General features: G+C 34.6%; 1 protein-coding gene and 1 long non-coding RNA gene across 14 annotated transcripts in view; one reads left to right on the top strand and one right to left on the bottom strand.

Moving 5' to 3' along the window:
- Sox102F (transcription factor Sox102F) overlaps positions 1–21,063 on the top strand; it is a 313,951-nt gene that overhangs the window by 230,743 nt on the left and 62,145 nt on the right. Inside the window, exons 1-2 of one of the 13 annotated variants that reach the window (XM_015328651.2) lie at positions 12,382–12,628; positions 12,869–13,427. The exons of the other annotated variants lie outside the window; for them this stretch is intronic. Of the exons in view, the coding sequence (XP_015184137.1) occupies positions 13,411–13,427 (17 nt within the window). The 5' untranslated portion in view covers positions 12,382–12,628; positions 12,869–13,410. Of the gene's footprint in view, positions 1–12,381; positions 12,629–12,868; positions 13,428–21,063 lie in introns of those variants that run through there. 13 annotated transcript variants of the gene reach the window in all.
- On the bottom strand, positions 1,404–11,170 carry LOC149033640 (uncharacterized). Its single transcript, XR_016176689.1, has 3 exons — positions 9,772–11,170; positions 8,559–8,797; positions 1,404–3,956 (listed from the first exon to the last, which is right to left on the bottom strand). It is a non-coding gene; the product is annotated as an uncharacterized LOC149033640 (long non-coding RNA).

The following is a 21,063-nucleotide window of genomic DNA, read 5'->3' as shown; positions in this document are numbered from 1 at the left end:
CGAAAGACCGATTGGACCACGGCGAATATCAATGGGAAATAATTCGCGAGATGGATAGTATATGTGTGTGTGTATGTATATATATATATATGTATAATAAACTTCATATTCTGTACTCTATTTCACTCATCTCAATTCAGTATTCGATCGTGGGCGCTGATCTAATTCCATATCTATTCTACCGATACATAGATATAATATCTACCTACGTTATATATATATATATATATATATATATATATATATATATTATGTGTGTGTATGTTTGACAGTATATGAACAAACTCTCTCTCTTTCTCTCTCAAGCCAGAAACTTCCCTCGAATCGCGAAGATTTCATTCGAGGAAAATATAGAAACTGGTGATGCTACTCTCTTTGATCTTTCGTTAGGCTTGCCGATCTTTGTTGTTGGTTTGTAACTATCGGGAGCGTCTTCTCGTGCGTTGATACGGTGGGCCCACGTAATAATATCGCGTCGAAAGAGAGAAAGAGAGAGAGAAAGAGAGATAGATATATATATTTGCTCTCTGAAATAACCATACGTAAGCTCTCTCTCTCTCTCTCTCTCTCTCTCTCTCTCTCTCTCTCTCTCTCTCTCTCTTACTTTCTATCCCTCCCTCAAGTGTTTGGAGAGATGATCAGATGAGTACAGTTTCTATGCGGTAGAGGAAGACACTAAACTCGAAGAAACGTGTGAGAGTTAGAAACAGAGAGAGAAAGAAAGATAGGAAAAGGGGTAAGGGAGGAAGAAGAAGAAGGTGGATGAGATGAGGAAAGAGGTAAGGGGAAGGGAGGAAGCAAGAAAAGGAGATGAAGAAGAGAGCATCTCACTCTCTCTCTTTCTCTCTTTCTCTTTCTCTTTCTCTCTTCGACTATTTATAGTACTTGTGTGTTCGTTTCGGGATGACTTTGGTTGCTGCACGAATCTGCCACGGTGGAAGGCATTATTATGGTAAACCAACCGACGGCGCTCCGTTTATTATCTCGGAGTTTATTGTGCTTCCGCGGCCGATTAACTCGTCTAGTCTTGAGATCGGAACCGCACGTGAAACTTCTTCGTTGTGTATTAGTAGTAGTAACAGTAGTAGTAGTAGTCATCGTCTTTCATTCTAATTCTCTCGGTAAGATTCTGACTGGGTTGGGATGGATTGGGTTGGGTTGAGCTCGTGCGTGGCACGACGCATCTTGAATTGTTTCTTTCCTTCCATTATTATCATCATCATCTTTTGGCTAAAAAAAAATTAAAATTAAAATTAAAATGAAAATTAAAATTATAACATTGTCAAACAATGATTCGGTTTATTTAATATTCGAATACCATTGTTTTTTTTAAATGCTATTGCCCTATACATTTATATATTTATAATCTATTATAGTTAAAGAGTACATAGTTCTTTTAAAAATTTAATTATCTTTTTAAAGAAAATTTTGTATATAAAAAAAAAAATTCCCAATCGAATTTACTTTTTTCTTTTTCTCATTCGGTATTAACAAACAAATAGAACAATAGGACAAAAATTGTCATTTGCAGTATCGAATTTTATCAACGTCAGTGGAAGTATCGAATTTTTAATGAATCAACTAACAAAATCACACAACTTATTGTTACTTATGGTTAGATGCGACGTAACGAATACCGAACGAGATGGAAGGAAAATGAAAGGGGTGAGAGAGAGAGAGAGAGAGAGAGAGAGTAGAAGAGAGAAAAAAGATAAAAGAGAGAACGGAAGAGCCAGTAATAATAGCCACACGTTTAAACTCTTCTAGCAACCGACGACCGTTTCGCTCGTTTGCTCGCGTGCCGTTTTCTCGCTTCGACTTTATGAAATATTCTCGCCATTCTTTCCAACCTGACTCACTCACTCACTCACTCACTCTTTGCTACGACGGGACGAGGCTTTCATTCACTAACGCAGCCGTACGAGAAGATGAGAAAATATCAACGCGATACCACCCGATTCAACACACCTATACGTCACTTTAATTGCTGCGCTTTACTTTCAATATACAACGGTGGTAGGGGAATAGGGAGGAGTTTCATTTTTTATATTCTATTTTATTTACAAAAAGATATAAAAAAAATTTCTTATTTAAACGTACATTTTTAATTGTCAAAATTCTAAAAATATACATATGTGTATATGATATTTTTGTTATTAAAGTTCAGGTAAATATATTTTAACTTTTTATTTTCATAACTTTTCAAGAAATAATTATATTGTAACATTTTAGTGTACAGAATAATGGTTTAATTGTGCATCTTTTTCTTTTTTTAATTAAACTTAATAGATTTGTTACGTATAAGTGTATAAGTTTGTTTCTTTTTTGTATAACTACATTGTGATTAAATGCAACCATATTAAAAAAGAAAAATTCTCGTGCATTTAATTGGACCATATACATATATATAAATATATATATTTATCATAGAAAATAATGGTAAGAAACTATCATCGTAAACGTCGATGAGTGAAACTGTTTGCTACCCATATTATGTACCTAATTGCATAACCGGAGTTGGCATAATCGTTCGCGTGTCAAAAGCCTACTTACTTACGTTGTTCCAAAGAACGATACGTGATATTCAAACGATAATATTGTGTGAGAGCGGAAACGAGAAAAACACACACGGTAGAAAGAAAGAGAGAAAGAGAAGTTAACCGAAACAAAAGATTTTCACGCTGATATACCTGCTCTTCGTTTTAAACATGAAGAGTAGTAAAAGACTGGAAGGAAGGTCGGCGAGTTTCGCACGCGTTTACAATTCTCAAATAAAAACTGGTAACACGTGTATTGTTCATAAATATTCATAAATATCTATATATATGTATACCAATACATACAATTAATATTTATGTATGTTATTAATAGAAATTATATGACTAGTTATAAAATACGTTATATATCCATTAATATTTATTTTATCTAAAAGTTACACAATAATATAACATTGTCGTCGTCGTAATCGTCGTATATTTTAAATAAAAGGAAAAAAAAAACATATATAAAAAAAAGAGAAAAAAAAAAACAAGTACAAAACTAAACTCAAACGAAACGAATCGAAACGATCGATCAAGCATTTAATTATACCATCTTGAAATTTCTATCCTCTATAAATGTCAAATAATCAAATCAATTCATTCAATCGTTATCACGAAAAATGCCAAGCGAAACGATTAAATTTCGATTTGCGATGAGAGAAAGAGAGAGAGAGTGAGAGAGACAGAGAGAGAGAGTGAGAGAGACAGAGAGAGAGAGAGAGAGAGAGAGAGTAAATTCGAGTGTTACTCGAAACGCGATGCTAACGATGGAAGTTGGAAGAGACAGAGACTCACAGTGATACACGTCGATCGTTCGACAAGATCGTAATTCAAGCCCACGTTTACTTGACGTATTGGCATTTAAATATCTCTATCTTTCTCTCTTTCTATCTCTCGTTGTCTGTTTTTCTCTCTTGATACTTAATCGAATCATTATACGGAGCACACTTATACCATGATTTTAATTATTCTCAGAGCGGACACCTGTCACGTTTTATCTATCTCTCTCTCTTTCTTTCTCTAACACATATACACATACACATAATACATACACACATTGACGTGTGCTATTTATATGAGCGTTTAACGGTGAACAGTTCGCGGCACGCCGTTGGACATAGCGGTGGTTCGCACTACTCAACGTGAGTTTGACACACGATGGCTCGAACGTGCGCCCAGCCACGCGTCCATTTCCCCCTCTTTTATACCTTTCATCTCTTTCTCTCTCTTTCTCTCTTTCTATCTCACTTTCTCACTCTCTTTCTCTTTTCCTCTTCCTGTTTCTTCCCACGCCAGGAGGTCGGTAACGCACCGATGCACCGACGATAGACGATCCCTGCGTGCTTGCTCTTTAAATTCCAATCTGTTTCTCTCTCTCTCTCTCTCTCTCTCTCTCTCTCTCTGTCTTTCTCTTTCCTATAACATTAAATTCCATTATTTAATTACACGAATAAATATAATCGTAAATTGATTAGAAAAAAAATATAATGTATATTCATTTATTATTTTATTATTTTTATTATAATATTTATGTTATATTATATTATAATATATAATAAAATATATAATAAAAAAAATATAAATTATATAAATATTATATAATAAAATAAATTATTAAAATTATAATAATTATATTATTATATTATTAAATAATATATAATATATATTATATATAATATTATTATATATTACACTATTATTTAGTGTTATGTATATTCATTTATTATTTTATTTTTTAAATTTAATATTATTATAATATTTGTTTAAACAACCTATACAAAAATATAAAAAGATAATTGTATGTTCGAGGTAAAATAATTTTTCAATTATTATCAATGATAAAAACTTCATCGTTGTTATTAAATTTTCTATCGAAGAGATGAGACTATTATATATATACAAGTATATAGGCATTATATTAAACGATAGATTATTTAACGGATATATTTAACGACCAAAGGTTTTCATTCGTCGTTTATACGAACCATCCATCCATCCATTTCGATTTCTCTCATTTTCTCGTCTCAAAACACGAAAGAAAAAGAGAGATAGAAATCGCTATTTTAAAAGAAGGGATAAAGACCCAGAAAATACACGACAGTCGAAGAAACAAATCATTAACGGGAGGAATGGGAAAAGGCAAAGAAGAAGAAGTCTCCCGGTACGCCATAGAGAAAAGGGATACGGTTGAAACGGGTTGTTTGAAACCAGGGAAATAGAGAAATGCCGACAAAGGTTTTAAAACACTATTTATAATCGCGTAGGCGAACGATCTTGGTGGAATAACCCGAACAGGGGAAAGGGGTGAGGTGGGTGGATTTGGTGACGAGTTCGAGGAGTACGAATATACGTTTATACGTATGTATATATATATATATACATGTATGGAGGGGGTGAGAGTGGGGGAGGTGGTGTTCAACGACGAACAGGGCGATATATTAATAATGGGAGCAACAAAGCGAGAAGGAAGAAGAATAAGAAAGAAGAAGTGGAACAAAAAAAGGAAGGAAGGAAGCGAAGAGGGATGAGCCACGTCGGTCGGGTTCCCATCTTCCTTTCTCCCTCTCTCTCTTCCCCTTTCTCTCTATCTTATTCACTCTCTTTAAGTTCCTGATCTAAATTCGTCCCAAGCCCCGTTGCAACCGTTTGGCTTAAGGCTAACGGTTCGTCCGGTGTGTCTCTTTCTCTTTCTCTTACTGTGATCGAGACTCTCATTCATGAGCAGTAGAAGAAGAAGAAAACAAGGATGAAGGAGGTGAGGGTAGGTGGAGAATGTTCAACAGAGAGAAAGAGAGAGAGAGAGATATAGAGAAAGAAAGAGAAAAGAGGGCCGGAAACGTTGGCGAGCCAGTGTGGTTCATTCACAAACGTGGCCAGAACGTTGTGTCGTCGTCTTCGTCGTCTTCGTCTTCTTCTCAACTTTCTTCATTTTCTTCTTATTCTTCATTTTCTTCTTCTTCGTTGTCGTAGTCGTCGTCGTCGTTGTGATGCTCATGGCATCGCGGACGATGTCGTCTTCTTCTACTCGTCGTTTTCCAATACGAGCAAAACGTTCCGACGCCACCGTCGTCGTCTTCGTCGTCGTCTTCGTCGTCGCCAAACATAAATCTCATCTCTTTCTCTTGCTTCATATTATCCATCTCTTTTCTTTCAGTTGGTACACCCACTATTAGAAACGTTTTCCTCTTACTTCAAGCTTCTCGTACTCGACGATGCACGAACATTACGTCCGTACGTGTATATAACATTCATTGTTCTTGTCTGCTTCTCTGCCTTGCACTGCACTGCTCTGCTCTGCTCTGCTCTGCTCTGCTCTGCTCTGCTCTGCTCTGCTCTGCTCTGCTCTGCTTTGCTCTGCTCTGCTCTGCTCTGCTTTGCTTTGCTTTGCTTTGCTTTGCTCTGCTCCCGCACACCGACACACAACTGGTACCGGAATAGAATGGTATCCCGAACTGTGCGGGCACAGTTAATACGCTCCCGCGCAACCAAATGCCACGTAGCGGACGTTGAAAATCGCGATCCGCCCTGCTTCTAAAATTCGCATACATGAAAAGAGTTTTCCCTTTTTGTTTTCTTCTTTCTTTCTTACTTACTTATTTTCTTTTTTCTTGCCCTTTAAATTCCAACTTTATTCTCTTGGTATGAAATGTATTCTAATTGTATTTATTAGTATTTAATTTATGTATATCACTTTTTATAAATAATATATCGAATAAAAGTAGATATATGTGTTTAATATATAAAGAAAATATTTTATTACAATTTTTACACCGAATGTATTTAATATTTACAGAAGCATTAAGAATACAAGTATCTTGACTTTTATATTTCTATAGATTAAAAAATATCTTTATTTTAGGAATTGTTCTCCCTAATAAAAGGGTACAAGGTAGAACAGTTTCCCCTTTTTCTTTAGGGACATTATTTGGTATAAATATATCACAGTTGTAGGAGGGTGAACGTGTGGTCCCCAAGTTATTACAAAGATGGTTTAGACTCGAGAAAAAGATAGAAACGATAAAGAAAAGAAAGAAAATATTTTATTTCAATTTTATTTCAAATATATATATCTAACATTTATATACAATTCTTATCTATTATGTATCTTAATCCATATAAAGAATAATTACAAGCCTCGAATTTACGTATTTTCATTTTGATCGTACGATAGTCAAAAATGAATTCTTCGGCAAGTGTCGTAAATAATCATCTGCATTTGATTTACCGTGTACGAGAGATTTAGCAGGTAACATTTTGACGTTTATGGACAAATACGATGAAATCCACGAACAAATCCGTGAGTTCGTTAAAACTAATTCCCTACGAGATCCTTTGCTTTTTCATCCATTCAATTTCTTGACACCACAATGCCGATCCTTATTGAGAGTACATGAGTTAAAGTTAAAGTTAAAAAAGGTAAAATTTTTTAAATTGCCCTTATCTTTCTTTACCACAAACGGAACAAGATTTTTCTCTTTCTCTCTCTCTCTCTCTCTTTTTCTCTTTATACATTCTCCATATTCTTACTTCTTTCTTCCTAATTATGTCCAAGGCTGGCACATCCGATTTCTATCGCATGCCATAAGTAGAATGCCTTTTAGGCGATACAATATGAAACACAGGAACGAGTTTTACGAGTTGAAAAGAAGATAAAAGTCGCGATTTCCAAGAAGAATGCTAAAAAGTTTCATCCTGAGTTATTCCGTGCACTTCCTATCTCGAATACGAATAACTCGAGAAGAGGAATTGAATAATCGATCGTGCATCGTTTTCAAAAGATTATATTTATGTTTAATCAAATTTTATATTCTTCCTATCGGAATAATATTATAATTATTCATCATCATTAACCAAATAATCATTAATTGTATATTTCATGCATTTATTAATATATATTGTTAAATCTTTATTTATACAGTGAGTTTCCTATGTCTTATATTTCTTTTGGTAACCTAAATAATTTAGAAATCTTTGATAATAAATTTTGTTCATTTATTGTTAATAAATAAATGGGTATGTTCGACTAATTTCATATTTATCCAGTATTTCACTAGAGTTTTACAATGTCTCCTTTATTTTATATATTTATCACTAAACAGTGTTTCCCTTTACTTTTATATAAACTACTGTTTTTTTTTACTAAAAAGAGTAGGTATACTACTGTTTTATATAACTAAATTTATACTACTGTGAAAAAAATGTTATGGAGAAAACGTGGCGTAATGTCACAATATATTATTAATATATTATTAATATATTATTATATATTATTTATATATTAATAATGTATATTATTCGAAATAATGATACCCAAAAATAAATAAAAAAAAAAGGTATTTCCACCATTTTCACAAGGCTTTTACACGAAAGACATGCATGAACGACGCAATGCGTATATTTTCCTTTGGCAAAGAACGGAGAAATCTCGGTTGTATCGACGTTGCTAGCAACCCGAGTGTACAACGCAATGTTACTTCAAAGAAAGCTTAGAACCGAGAATGAGATAGTAGAAACGATGAGGAAGAGAAAAAGAAGAAAAGTACGAGAAGAGAAGAGAAAAACGAGAAAAACGAGAACGGGTAATGATCGTGGCTCGTAGTTGTTGACAAAAGAGAGCATTCGCGAGTGGACGAAAGGCGGGTTATAATGGTGGGAGAGAACGGGTGAGGAGAACTTAGGGTGGGGGGTTGTAAGAGGTAGGAGTCGAGGGTGCGGTGATGCGGAGAACGAACTCGCGGTGGAACAAGCTGGAAGGAATGGTTTTGCGGAGGACATGAAAGGGATGCGCACCGACGCCACGCTCCTACCCACCATTTCTTCTCTCTCTCTTTCTCTTTTTCTTTCTCTTCTTCCCTCTCTTATTCTCTCTATTTCGCTTTTGCTACTCGCACGAGTAAGAACAGCAGGGATGATAGTAGTACAGCCGTATTACGTTGGTAACATATATATATATATATATATATATATATATATATATATATGTATGTATATATGTGTATATATGCAAGATATATCTACCTTATGTTGTGTACTTCTACCTATGGCGGAAACGAGACAGGATATTCTATCCGAGCGTGCTCCGCTTTCCGTGGTGGTGGTGATGATGGTGGTTGTGTGGTGGTAGTGGGGGATGTTGCGGAGGGATGAACACGACGGAGTAGAAGCCGACTGACGTCAACCGAAGAACCCTTTACCGTCGGCACATACGTGAAATGTCTTGTACCTCTTTCTTCAAAATCTTCCTATCTTTTTTCCCCCTTTTATAAAAAAGAAACATTTTCATAAAGCTAGATAGATAGAATAATAATAATAATAATAATAATAATAATAATAATAATAATATATAAGGATTTAATAAATAATATATTCTCTCTTTTCTTTTCGTTTTTATGTTATATTTTATAATACTTGGCGCGTAATCCGTTCTACTTGTGATTCTAAGAAAAAAAGAAAAATTTTTTTCCTTTAGATATTTAAATAATAAATTATTTTTTGTATAATGCTTTAGGGTATGTCAGTTCGTGGTATTGCGTGTTGACTCTCAACACGGAATAATAATACCGAGAAACAATTTGAAGTAACCGTAAGTAGGTTTGATAATTCGTTTGGAATAACGAACAAGAGATATTTTCTCATTTCCATGTCCCCAGGCATAATATATTATATTTTACAATTTTTTACTAGACGCACATTGTATGTATCCTAGATATTTTACAATTCTTATTACAATACCAGAAAAAATAACTTAACCGTACTATGCTTTAATAAATTAAGACGTACGCAATTAAAATCTGATTATAATTAAGATATAGATACAAGATAGAACGTACGTAGTATGTAGACTATGATATCATTCGTACCTTCCTTTATTACGCATACGTGGAATATCATTAACCATTTGCGTTTGGAATAATTTGTTTCTTTCTTTTTATTTTTCTAATTAAATATCCAACTGGTATTAGAAAAAATCCAAATATTTTAAATACAATTAAAGTAAAGTAAATAAAAAAAACAATTTTAATAATCATATAGAATAATAAATAAATAAAGTATAATAACATAAATACATTATTCTATTTCGTATTATAAAAATATCGTATATCTTCATCTAACATTATTACTATTAAATCATTCTAGTCAAATTAATCAATTTATAATGACAATAATATATCTACTATAATAAAATAAAATCACAAATATAAAAAAATAGACAACACGAATCAGGAGTAACCTGTGCTAAGCGCAGGAACCAACGGTGCCAGTATTGCTTTAACGAAAGAGTGGTGGCAAAGCGTGAGAGGCAAGCAGCAGGGGTATGTGGGCGGACAGCTCGACGACAACAATGAGCATTGTGATTTGCGCGGGTGTGCCTGGGCTCCCATTGGTCCGTTTCTCTTCACCACCTCTCTCTGCTACGGCGTCACGACGAGGCCGATAGGCGCCGGCCGAGGGTTGTACCGTACCGTCGGTGCCACTGCTACAACGCCAACGCTAACGCCAACGCCAACGCCAATGCTACAACCACCACCACCACCATCACCATCACCACCACCATCAACATTCACCACCACCACCACCGCCGACTCTGCTCGAGACAATAGACAATGCGCACTGCCAGACTCCACCGCCGCCTCCAAAGACCTACGTTGCACCTGATTCGACCTCTCTTTTCTCCACCTCTCTCCTCCTTCTCCCTAACCGTTCTTCCACAAATCCAACCTTTCTACCTGCGGAATAGAATCCTCCTTTTTTTAGATTCAAATCGTTTACGGGGAAAAATATATATATATATATGTATGGAGGGTCGTGATATTTATAGACATTTTGTTTTTTTTTCATACTATCTATTATTCTTTTTGCATACCGATTTGATTATTCATAGATTATTTTTTATATATATATATATAAAATTTTGTTCTTCTTTATGCCAGGATCTTCATCTTGTTATTTCTACTTTCATTACCTTCCTCAGGGCGTTGGTTGTTCCTATATAACATTTTATTGATCTATTATTTAGTTTAAAATTTATCTGTCATTTTCTGTTGAAAACATTAAACGACATTATTCGATGGATAGTTTTATATTTAAACTCGTTGACTGTCATAAAATGAACAAAAGAGGAGAAAATAAATAAAAAAATAACGGGAAGGGGCGCATGCGTGCTTTCGCCAGTTACGGTGAAAAATGGCACGTGCTCGCGTGTTATACTTGGGTCACAGTGCGTGTATCATACGTAACCGCAAGCGTGCGTGGATGGATGGATGGGTCCGTGCAACATGCGTGCGTATATATGCGTCGGTTAACGGTGCCACGTGACGTTCGATAGGTCGATGTTCAGTAAAGTTTAGGGGTGGTCGTCGTTTCGTAGTCACTAATAGAAACAAGAATAAATCGGTTGTGTTCCTTTATGCTTAGGCTCGTTATCAAAGACTTGTACGAAAAGAAAAGCAAAAAAAGGAAAAGGAAAAAACCGACAGAAGTTGTCGTTTTGCGAAACGGAAAGCAAACGTCTGAGTACGATCGGCAGACGACAGTTCCTAACATGACGAAAGAGAAAAAGGAAGATAGATAGAAAGAAAGAAGTTAAAACAGCAACAGTAGTAATGCAGTAGTAGTAGTAGTATAGTAGTATAGTAGTATAGTAGTATCAGCAGCAGAAGCAGCAGCAGCAGCAATAGCTGAAGTAGTAGTGGTGCGGTAATAATAACACAAGTGGGGTGGTGATGGTGGTGGTGGTCAGGTTGTAGAGTAGTGGGGAGTAGAAACGAGAGTAGGACTGGGTACGGTAGCGTGGGTGTCGGAGAAAGTAGGCGGCGACTACGCCCGCAAAAGGGCGTGCCATCGCGAGTATAAACTCTGTTGGGCTTTGAATGGAGAGAGAGAATGCGCGAGAGCGCGCGCGCGCGGTCGCGAGCCCGAACGAGTGAGCGAGCGCGCACCTATAAACAGAGACGTGACTAAAGGGATCCGTAGGTGGGAGCAGGAACAGGAGGAAGAGGAGGAGGTAGGAAAGAAAGAGAAAGAGAGAGAGAACGCGATGGGTTGTAGTCAAACGGTGGAGGTTGGCAAGTAACGTAGTGTGGTGGGATGGTAGTGGTGGTAAATGTGTTGTGTGGTGGGAGGAAGTAGGACGAAGCGAGTTAACAAAGGCAAATAGAAAGATCGAGTGAGATGGGTAGCACGTTTTGTACGGGAGAAGAGAATAGTAGAAGAAGAAGAAGAAGATGAAGCGGGGAGCAAAAGAGAAAGAAGTTGAATGGTTGGAAGAGGGAGACAAAGATACAGAGAAGAAGAGAAAGAGAGAGAGGGAAGATAGACAGATGGATAGATAGGTAGATAAAGCGAGAGAAAGATGAAGCAGTAGCGCGCGCCGGCTAACCAACCAAGCCAACCAAGCCAACCAGCCAGCCAGCAGCAGCAACAGCAGCACGGTACAGCACAGCAGCGCCTTCCGAATCTCATCCCGCACGGTCCTCGGGGCCTTCAGTCAGTCAGCCGACGTTCCGAGACGCTGATTATTTCCATTGTATGCTTGCCGTCACCGTCACCGTCGTTGTCGCCGCCGTCGACACCATCGTCGTTAGAGAAGGGGTGTTTCTCTTGCTCTTACTCACTCTCTTTCTCGTACTCTGTCGTTCTCTCTCTCTCTTTCTCTCTCTCTTTCTCCCCTTTTCACTGTGTTTCTTTCTCTATCTCTTGCTAACTGAACAGCAGCGCAAAGCAGTAGAGAGTCGCGACCCTCCCTCTCGTTCCCGGCCGGCCTTTCCGGTACTCTACGGGACCGGCGCTCTAGCGAGGTTACACGGCGCCTCGTTGCCCGCGGCAGTGGTACGTGGACCGAAGGAGTGTCGCTAACACGACGACGCCGCGAGCGGACGCGTCACGCCAACCGCGCGCGTGATCCTCCATAAGGATCCCCCTTTTCTAACAAGGATCTAACAATAATAGGAGGATCCAACCGGGCGCGATACACAAGTGTTATTTTTTTTGTATACAAGGAACAACCCCAACGTTTGATGCAAGAAACGTGATCTATCTATTGATCTATCGATCGATCCTATTTCGTCGTCAAGTTCCTGCAGTGACAAGTGTTGTTTGTTTTCGTTTCTTTAGTTTTGTTTTTCATTGTTATTGTAATTACTTTCTCTTTTGTTTTTTTTCTCCAATAACAATAATATCAATAATTATTTCTCACGTTGCTTTGTTGAGTTCTTTTTTTTGTTTTTTTTTTTTTACCTTTTTTTCACTTTTGGTGATTGTTTTTTTTCTTCCGTATTACGTACCTTTCGACCGATCTTCAAATAATATCTTTTTGATCGGTTTTTTAGTTAGTTAACAATAATATTATTTAATACGAAATACATCACACACATCGTAGTTATTACTCAACGAAGTAATAACTAATTAAACTAATAAAACAAGGATTGACAAACGTTATTATGCTACTACTATTCTATGAGAAGAAGAATCATGACCTAGGCTTTCATATCTGGTTACTTTTTTGGTGTTAATTTGGTGACTGACGAATTGTTCAATTAGTTCGTTACAATACTTCTTGATAGTAATTTTCTTCGAAGAGACAACATCGAACTAACCGAACACGACGGAATCGTCGTCGTATTATCATCATCTTCATCGTCATCGTCATCGTCATCTTCATCTTCGTCATCATCGTCATCGTCATCGTTATTTGTATCATCATCGTCGTTGTCGTCAACATCATCAACAACATCATCATCGTCATCGTTCTCCTACTTCATTGTCGGCAGTGTCGAGTTTGTGCAGGTGTGCGTTTTGTTTGATACGTGACAAGTGTCGCTACACCGTCGTCGACGTGCCGAACGCGATACCGACGCACGGGCAGAATGATATGAGCACGTTTGGCAGGTGAGTGACAGCTCTCGTTCTTTTCTTTCCATATTTTTCTTTATTTTTATTTTTTCCCCTAGTCGATACCTTTTGGTTCCTTTTTATAGTTAGATCTTATTCGTTCTGTCCCTTTATCATCGAACGTTGTTGTTGATTTTAAAAAACGTTATGAGACCTACGTGTTTTCATTTGACAAATCGATAAATCGTGAAAATTTAGAAACAGAAAGAAAATCCATAAATTCGATTATGTTTTTTCATGGTGTGATAAAAAAGATCGGGTTGGTTCGTGTTCCCAGTTAGACAGAGTAGATAGATACGCATCAACGAGCGAGCCATGTGTTCTCACAAACGATGGAAACGAGACAGAGGGATGAATTCGGGACGATTAGAACAAACGTGATGGAGAAAGATAGAGAAAGATAGAGAAAGAGAAAGAGAGAGAGAGAGAGAGTGAGTGAATGATGGGGAAACTATGTGAAGGGTGTCAAAGTGAGAGAGGAAACGCATCTGACCCAGTGACCCTTCATGCTTTCGTATCTTCCTCCTCTTGCCTTCCTTCGCCAGATTCCACGCTCCTTCAGGCTTCCAAGCCCTCGTACACATACATACATACACCCTTCCAAAATTTCCCATATACTCTTTACATTGAGTTATCATACTCAAACTCATACTATAAAATCTCGCGATATATGAAATTAAGATATTACATTTTAATTTTCGTTAATATTTCTTTTGATTAATGTATAAGATTTAATCAAAAAAAAAAAAAAAAAAAAAAAAATCGATTAGTAAAGAATAAGAAAAATGTTAATAAAGTGTCAAAGGTATCAGTTTTTACGCAATATGTTATTAGGAATGACTTTATTTCGAGTTCGGTACTACTATTCGTCGTCATTATTTTGACGAATCCCAACGACGAATCCGTCGACAGCTGTCCACATCAATCACTTCGACTAAATAGTTACTTCAAGAAAAAAAACATATTTTTTGATCATTGTCATTGAGTAAAATTAATACGAATAATTTAAAATACACGATATTACGATTAGACGAATAAGATCAAACGCAGGATTAATAGTAGAGTGGGGAGGTGGTTTATTTAGAGATTTTTTTTTCAAATGAAATCTAACAAACGAGAAAGGTGGCGATTATGGTCTTACGATAAGCGTGAGATTACGTGCGTGGGCCGATGGTCGTCGGGTTGGTCTTGAGGCGACTTAAAACGCACAGTGGGAACCCTTATTGTTGAGCGATATCTCGAAGGGTCGTCGCGTCATTCCCCTAACGTAAACAGCCCGTGGCGTCGCCTAAGGGTGAAAGAAAAAGACCGACACAGTGAGTGAGAGTAAGAGAAAGAGAGAAAATCCGAGGGATAGAAAAAGGGTTCCTTATTAAAAGTCATAAGAGAAGTAAATTTTTCATTGTGAAGCAATTAAAATCCACATTGCTAGTGGGGGGTAGGGTTACAGGGGGTGGATCAGAGTAACGTGTGTTTCATGTTACATAAAAATAAAGTTATATAGTAAAAGTTGAAAGCTCTCTCTTCTCTCATTTTCTTTCTCTTTCTCTCATTCGTAAAGCTCACACTTGGAAAGCTCAAGCTTTCCGAGACTCGCACCGCTGGAGATCGAACACGCACGTTCTCATCTCTTTTACTCTTCTCCTCTCCTCTCTTACTCGTCTATATTTATGATCCTTTGTCTAACTCTAAAACTTTAAATATAGACAATCATCGGAGGTTTATTTATAACGGGGGCTCCTTGAATTATTTTTAAACGAACACGCCGATTCCCTATAACTATTCCGACGAGAAAGATTTCTTTCGACTAAGGCACAGCCCAGCCACGGGCCCGGGGTTAATGCGTTTCGCGTATAAAACCTGCGTTATCGCGGTGTAACTTGTTTGTCGGCTTGGTAAAAAGCTTCCTATTACTACTACTACTACTACTACTACTTACTTACTTACTTCACTCTGATATAATAATAGTTCGTATTTCTTATTTTTACTCTTTTTTTCTTCTTATTACTCTACTTCATTTTCTTTTTTCTTTTGCTCTCGTTTCTTTTTTTTTTTTCTTATTTTGATTAATCACCATACAAAGTCCTCGTCATCATCATCATCATTACAAATCGAAGTTTGCACACGACATTTATGAAAAGTAATTAACAAACGTTACGTAAATCTTTTTCTATCGTATAACACTTTCTTTTATTCTTTATTTTCCTGTTTTTTTTTTTTTTTATTTGTACAAAACGATACGAATATACATTTATAACATTTTTTTTTATGGAACATATATATATAACTTTTTTTTCTGGATCAAACGAATGAAATTAATCGACATATATTTGAATCGTAATAATATCATAGTTTGTTTCATTATTTAATCGTGAAAATAAAATAGGCACTTTACTTTTCCGGGCTAGACACGTAAGAGAAGTTAGTTTTCCCCGAGAATAACTTCGTGCTTTTGTAGATGAGTCTGCCCACTCGGTGTAGTTAGGTGGTTATGTATAGTTGGTAGGTAGTAGGTAAAAGAGAACGATCGCGCCAAAAATATCGAATCATTTTCTAGAGGATAGGAGAAGAGGGGGGACCGGTAATATAATAATAAAAGCGGTGTAGTAGTCCACTTGTAAGTTTCGAACTATTGTCGTGCAGGTCACACTTATCGAAGATGAACGTTGTGTGAAAAATGTGACACGTTTCCTTAATTCGTTTGTTCGTTCGTTCGTTCGTTGGTTTGTTTGTTTGTTTGTTTGCGTAATCGCACCTGTTCTCGAAGAAAATATCTACAGAGAAGGAACATCCAATAGTGTTACGGAATTTCTATTTTACCCTCTGATATTAAAAAAAAAAAAAAAGAACATACATCCTATAGAAAATTGTCCACGATCAATTACTTGAGTTCGTTACACGAGAGTTTCGATCGTCGAACTCGTTTACGCCTACGTTTATCTCTGATTACATAATATTGAGTATGTATATATATATATATATATATATATATATATATATATATATATATATATTGTTTTTATACATACGAATTTTCTGTATGGTAGGATTTACATTATGTTTGTATAGTGGTAATAAAAAATAGAAGCAAATGATATTAATCCTATTTTAATGATATTGATATTATTAATATTTTTTTATATACATGTTTCTTGTTGTAAACAATTTATGATCTTTTTCTTCTTTTTCTTTTCTAATGAAAAAAATTTGTTTGTTTAATCAGAAAATAAAAAATATATTAAATTCGGCATAATACGAATTATTATTTGACATTTGACATGATTTTTGTACGAGTGACAATAGATGAATATTTGTTTTATAGCATGTTCGTTTACAATATTTAATATTTAATATAATTCTCGTGTAATCAGATTATTTAATTTAAAATCACAAAAATTATAAGAGTCAACATAACAACAACAACACGATTTCTTTCAATATTATTGTAAACAATTTAATTGACGTAATAACTTTACAACATTTATTAAAAAAAAAAAAAAACAATAAACAAACACAAGAAAAATAAGAAATAAATAATGTGATTATAATTTGTAAACAAAAAAATAATACTACCGTTATGTCTTCAGAAATGATTCGTTACATTTCGAATGACTTCTAGGATGACGATACAACAAGAAAGATTTAAAATATATGTATATATATATATATATACATATGTGTAATGAAATGAATAGTGTAGGGATTTTAACAGAAAACGTGGCACGAGCGTTTGAGATATGTGAACGATTCTATAATTACTTACGACGTCTATACGGTCGGTATAATACAATGAATTTGGAAATGCGAGCGTGTAAACTCGACAATGAAGGAGATATACTGCGTATTTTGATTGCGTCAGTTGACTACAGTACGCTTGTAGGAGAGACAAAGCACAGTACTAAAGTGTCAAAACATGAGATTTCTCGGTTCTCTTGATGCTAGAGTAAGATGGCGATAACGTAAGAGTGATTCGAGCATGAGAGAAGAAAGCAAGAAGAAGAAGAAGAAGAAGAAGAAATATACAAAAAAAAAAAGGAACTAACCATTCTTGCGTAAATCGACTTTAGAATGAAACGAAGAATGAGATAAACTAACAATATAAACAATAATGATAAAACATCACCATCATCACGTAGAGATATCGTGTTTCTTTCCAAGCTGATATATATGTATATAGTAAAGTATTTAAATTATAATTATTTATTAATATTTATTATTATTATTATTATATTTAATATTTTATATTATTATATTAGTATTTATAATTATAATTATAATTATCTGCAAAAGGGTCTTATATATTTTGTTCTTTTTTTCTTGTATGTTTTTTATTTTTTTATTTTTTTTTTATTTTTTTTCTATTACATTGATTGTCTAAATCGGAGTAATTAAAATTCCATGTGAAAAATAAAAAAATATTAATATTTCTAATTGAACGAATTTGATTTAATTTTTTGTAAACGCTATCTAATGTCATATTGGATGAAAATGCTTCGGCATGTTAATCTTTGAAGATGTAAGAGAATATATATATATATATATATTTAACATTTGATCGATAAATCATTTCTTATTTATTATTATATAGTTTGAAGAAAAAAGAAGAATAAGAAGAAGAGAGAAAAAAAAAACAGATTATATAACCTCGAATGCTCTACAAATCTACACGTGGATTATTAACTATTAGCATGAATGAGTTATTTGACTACTATGTATTACGTTTTATATATCGACACATAATGTAAAAACGAATAACATCGATTTATCTTAATAGCTAACCTAATAATCTTCTTGGCAGTGCAATTATAAAAAGAATATAAAAACCTATCGGACAAGTGCCTCAGTAGTTTGATCTATCGATATTTCTTCAACTCTCATCTTGTTCTCTTCCTATTTCATTTCTCTCTCTCTCTCTCTCTCTCTCTCTCTCTCTTTCCCTTTCTGTAATATTGTACTTGACTTTGACCGATCTAATGAGAATATCGTATTAAGGTATTCGAAGGAAATATATTGTTAGCAAAAGGTAAAATTCTTCGTCTGACCAAATTAGAACATCAACGATTAATCGTTTGTGTATTCAATTTCATCATTATCGATATATCTCACACTTAAAGAAATCGATTGTTTAAAATTAAGAAAAAAAATCATTAAATTATTATAATCATTAGTAAATAAAATGTGAAAATTGACGATGATTCAGTGACACGAGTGTACGCGAGATGTCAATCTTATCCGTCGGATGTGTTAACCAGGAAAAAATGAAAGATTCGCGTAATCGTAAATAAGATAAATTATTATTATTATTATTATTATTATTATTATTATTATTATTATTATTATTATTATTATTATTATTATTATTATTAATATTACGTTAATAATAATAAACCCTCTTTTATTCCCTCAAAAAAAGAAAAAAAAATTAATTAATAATTTCTATCGAACTATTCGAATCTCGTTTATAAGAAAAATCGATTGTTGATAATGAGCCAATATACACACGAGGATATAATTAGATGGAGAAGGTTAAGTGATTTAGCACGTGGACCTCTATCGATGAGCCATTTTTATTAGCGTATGAGAAAGAAGATAAACTTAAATACAACGCACACGTTTAATTGTAGCTTTGTAAACGAGGCCCATTAAAAATTCATTAAAGTCAATCATACAGACGTATAACTATTGCAAAGTTAAACGAGACGATGCAATTTCTTGCACTTTCGATACACATATGCATATAAAAAAAATAGAGACAAAAAAAAAGTTGCAATAAAACATTCGCATATCATTAATTTTAACACCGGTGGGGGGATCGATCTGTAACAGATTTCTCGTATAAGGTTTTTTTTTTGTATTTTTTTTTGTTTTGTTTATTTTTCTTTGTTCATTTCTATATTGCACGGTTAAACAATTTGCAATAGATACTGTCGTGTTAGATTTTTATTACAAATTTATATATATATCTAAATAGAATACAAATAAAAATCGTTAAAACGTTAATAATTAAACTTGACTATAATATATCGATCGGCAAAATATAATTTCATTTTAGAAAGTCAATTAAATAAATTAATTTCAAATTATTTAAGATGGTATGTCGATGATAGATGTGTCTATTAAATTTAAAAAGTCAAATTACATGCACACGTATGCATTAATTGCATGCATATGCATTATAGGACAAATACATAATAGATAGAACTTTCCTCATAAAAGATTCTTCGAATAATACTATCGATAAGTGTCACAGACAAAATCTAAGAACTGTCAAGATGACAAACAACAAATCAAACTTCCTCGTGATAATCATATCGTTCATCATCACCATCATCATCATCATCTCATTCAAATAAACTATAAAGAATATGTGACAGTCATAATATCGAATCAGGGGGTATCATTTTAATCTTATTCGTATTATCTTACGTCGTTTACATTCTGTATACATATGGTCACATAAATACAATATATAACACAATAAATTTAATAATACAATATACCCCTTTAAATATTTATATTTATTTGAAACTTGTGTATTTTTAAATCTTTTATTTTAATATAAAACAACAACACAGCAACAACAACTCTTTCAAATACAAATTTATATATGTTATTATACCATTCTTTCTGGAAACAAACCACCATGAGTATATCGAATAGATAAAGAGAGAGAGAAAAAAATACAAAAGAGAGGGTGAAGAGGGTGGAGAGGGGGAGAATACTGCGAGAGGTAGGAGGTAAAGAATGAAAGAAAAAAAAAGAAAAACACATAGAATGAATATTCGTCCATCGAGAAACGTATGAATAGTTGCAAATAGTCGAAGTACCATAATAGTACCCATAGGGGTATCATACGTGGTGAACGCATCGTCCATACGCGTGCTTTGTTCTTGATGTATGGACCGGTTACGTGTTCGTTTGTTCGTTCGTTCGTTCGTTCATTCGTTGGTTGGTTTAGTCGAGTTCGTTCGTCGAGTTCTCGTTGAGATAGTACTGCGGAACTTTATAACGTACACGTGGGTGTTACTTTTTCTTTTTCTTTCCCCCCCTTTCTTTATAAGATTCTAGAAAGTGTAGGTAGAAGTGAAACATATTGGTCATGTTCGTTAATGTGTGAGATGGTACACGCGAAGTACGGAGGGAACGCATGTGGAGAACTCTAACGCGTTCCAGATGCTACTTTGCTTTGTTCCCATCGGTACGTATACTTTTTAATAGCAATTCCTTAGGTTCCTTCTCGTGCATTCACCAACATCACCACCCCCCCCCCCTCATCCCTTTCTTCTTTCCCTTATATATATATATATCTTTCTGTATATCTTTATCTTACAGTTTTTCCTCTCGCGATAAGTTGGTTCAGTTTATATCGTTAATTGGTTCAATTATTTTGTGTCATCACAAATTGAATATTATTTTCTTAGTTAAATCATACTCTTCTTGATTTTGTTTTTCTCTTTCTCCTTCATCCTATTCTCTTTAAGAGGAAAAATCTCTACAAAGGATGAATTCTTTACCTCTGACTTCTTCTTTTTCTTCTTTTTCTTTTCTTCCAAAACACAAGCTATGCATGTGGAACGTATGCACATTATATATTAAATTTGATATTTTATTTCATATGTTTCTTGACAAGGGA

The sequence above is a fragment of the Polistes dominula genome, unplaced genomic scaffold (genome assembly GCF_049000335.1).
Source record: "Polistes dominula isolate Pdom_NZ unplaced genomic scaffold, Pdom_raw_medaka contig_28, whole genome shotgun sequence".
Classification (NCBI taxonomy): Eukaryota; Metazoa; Arthropoda; class Insecta; order Hymenoptera; family Vespidae; genus Polistes; species Polistes dominula.
This window is presented reverse-complemented; position numbering and strand designations above follow the sequence as displayed.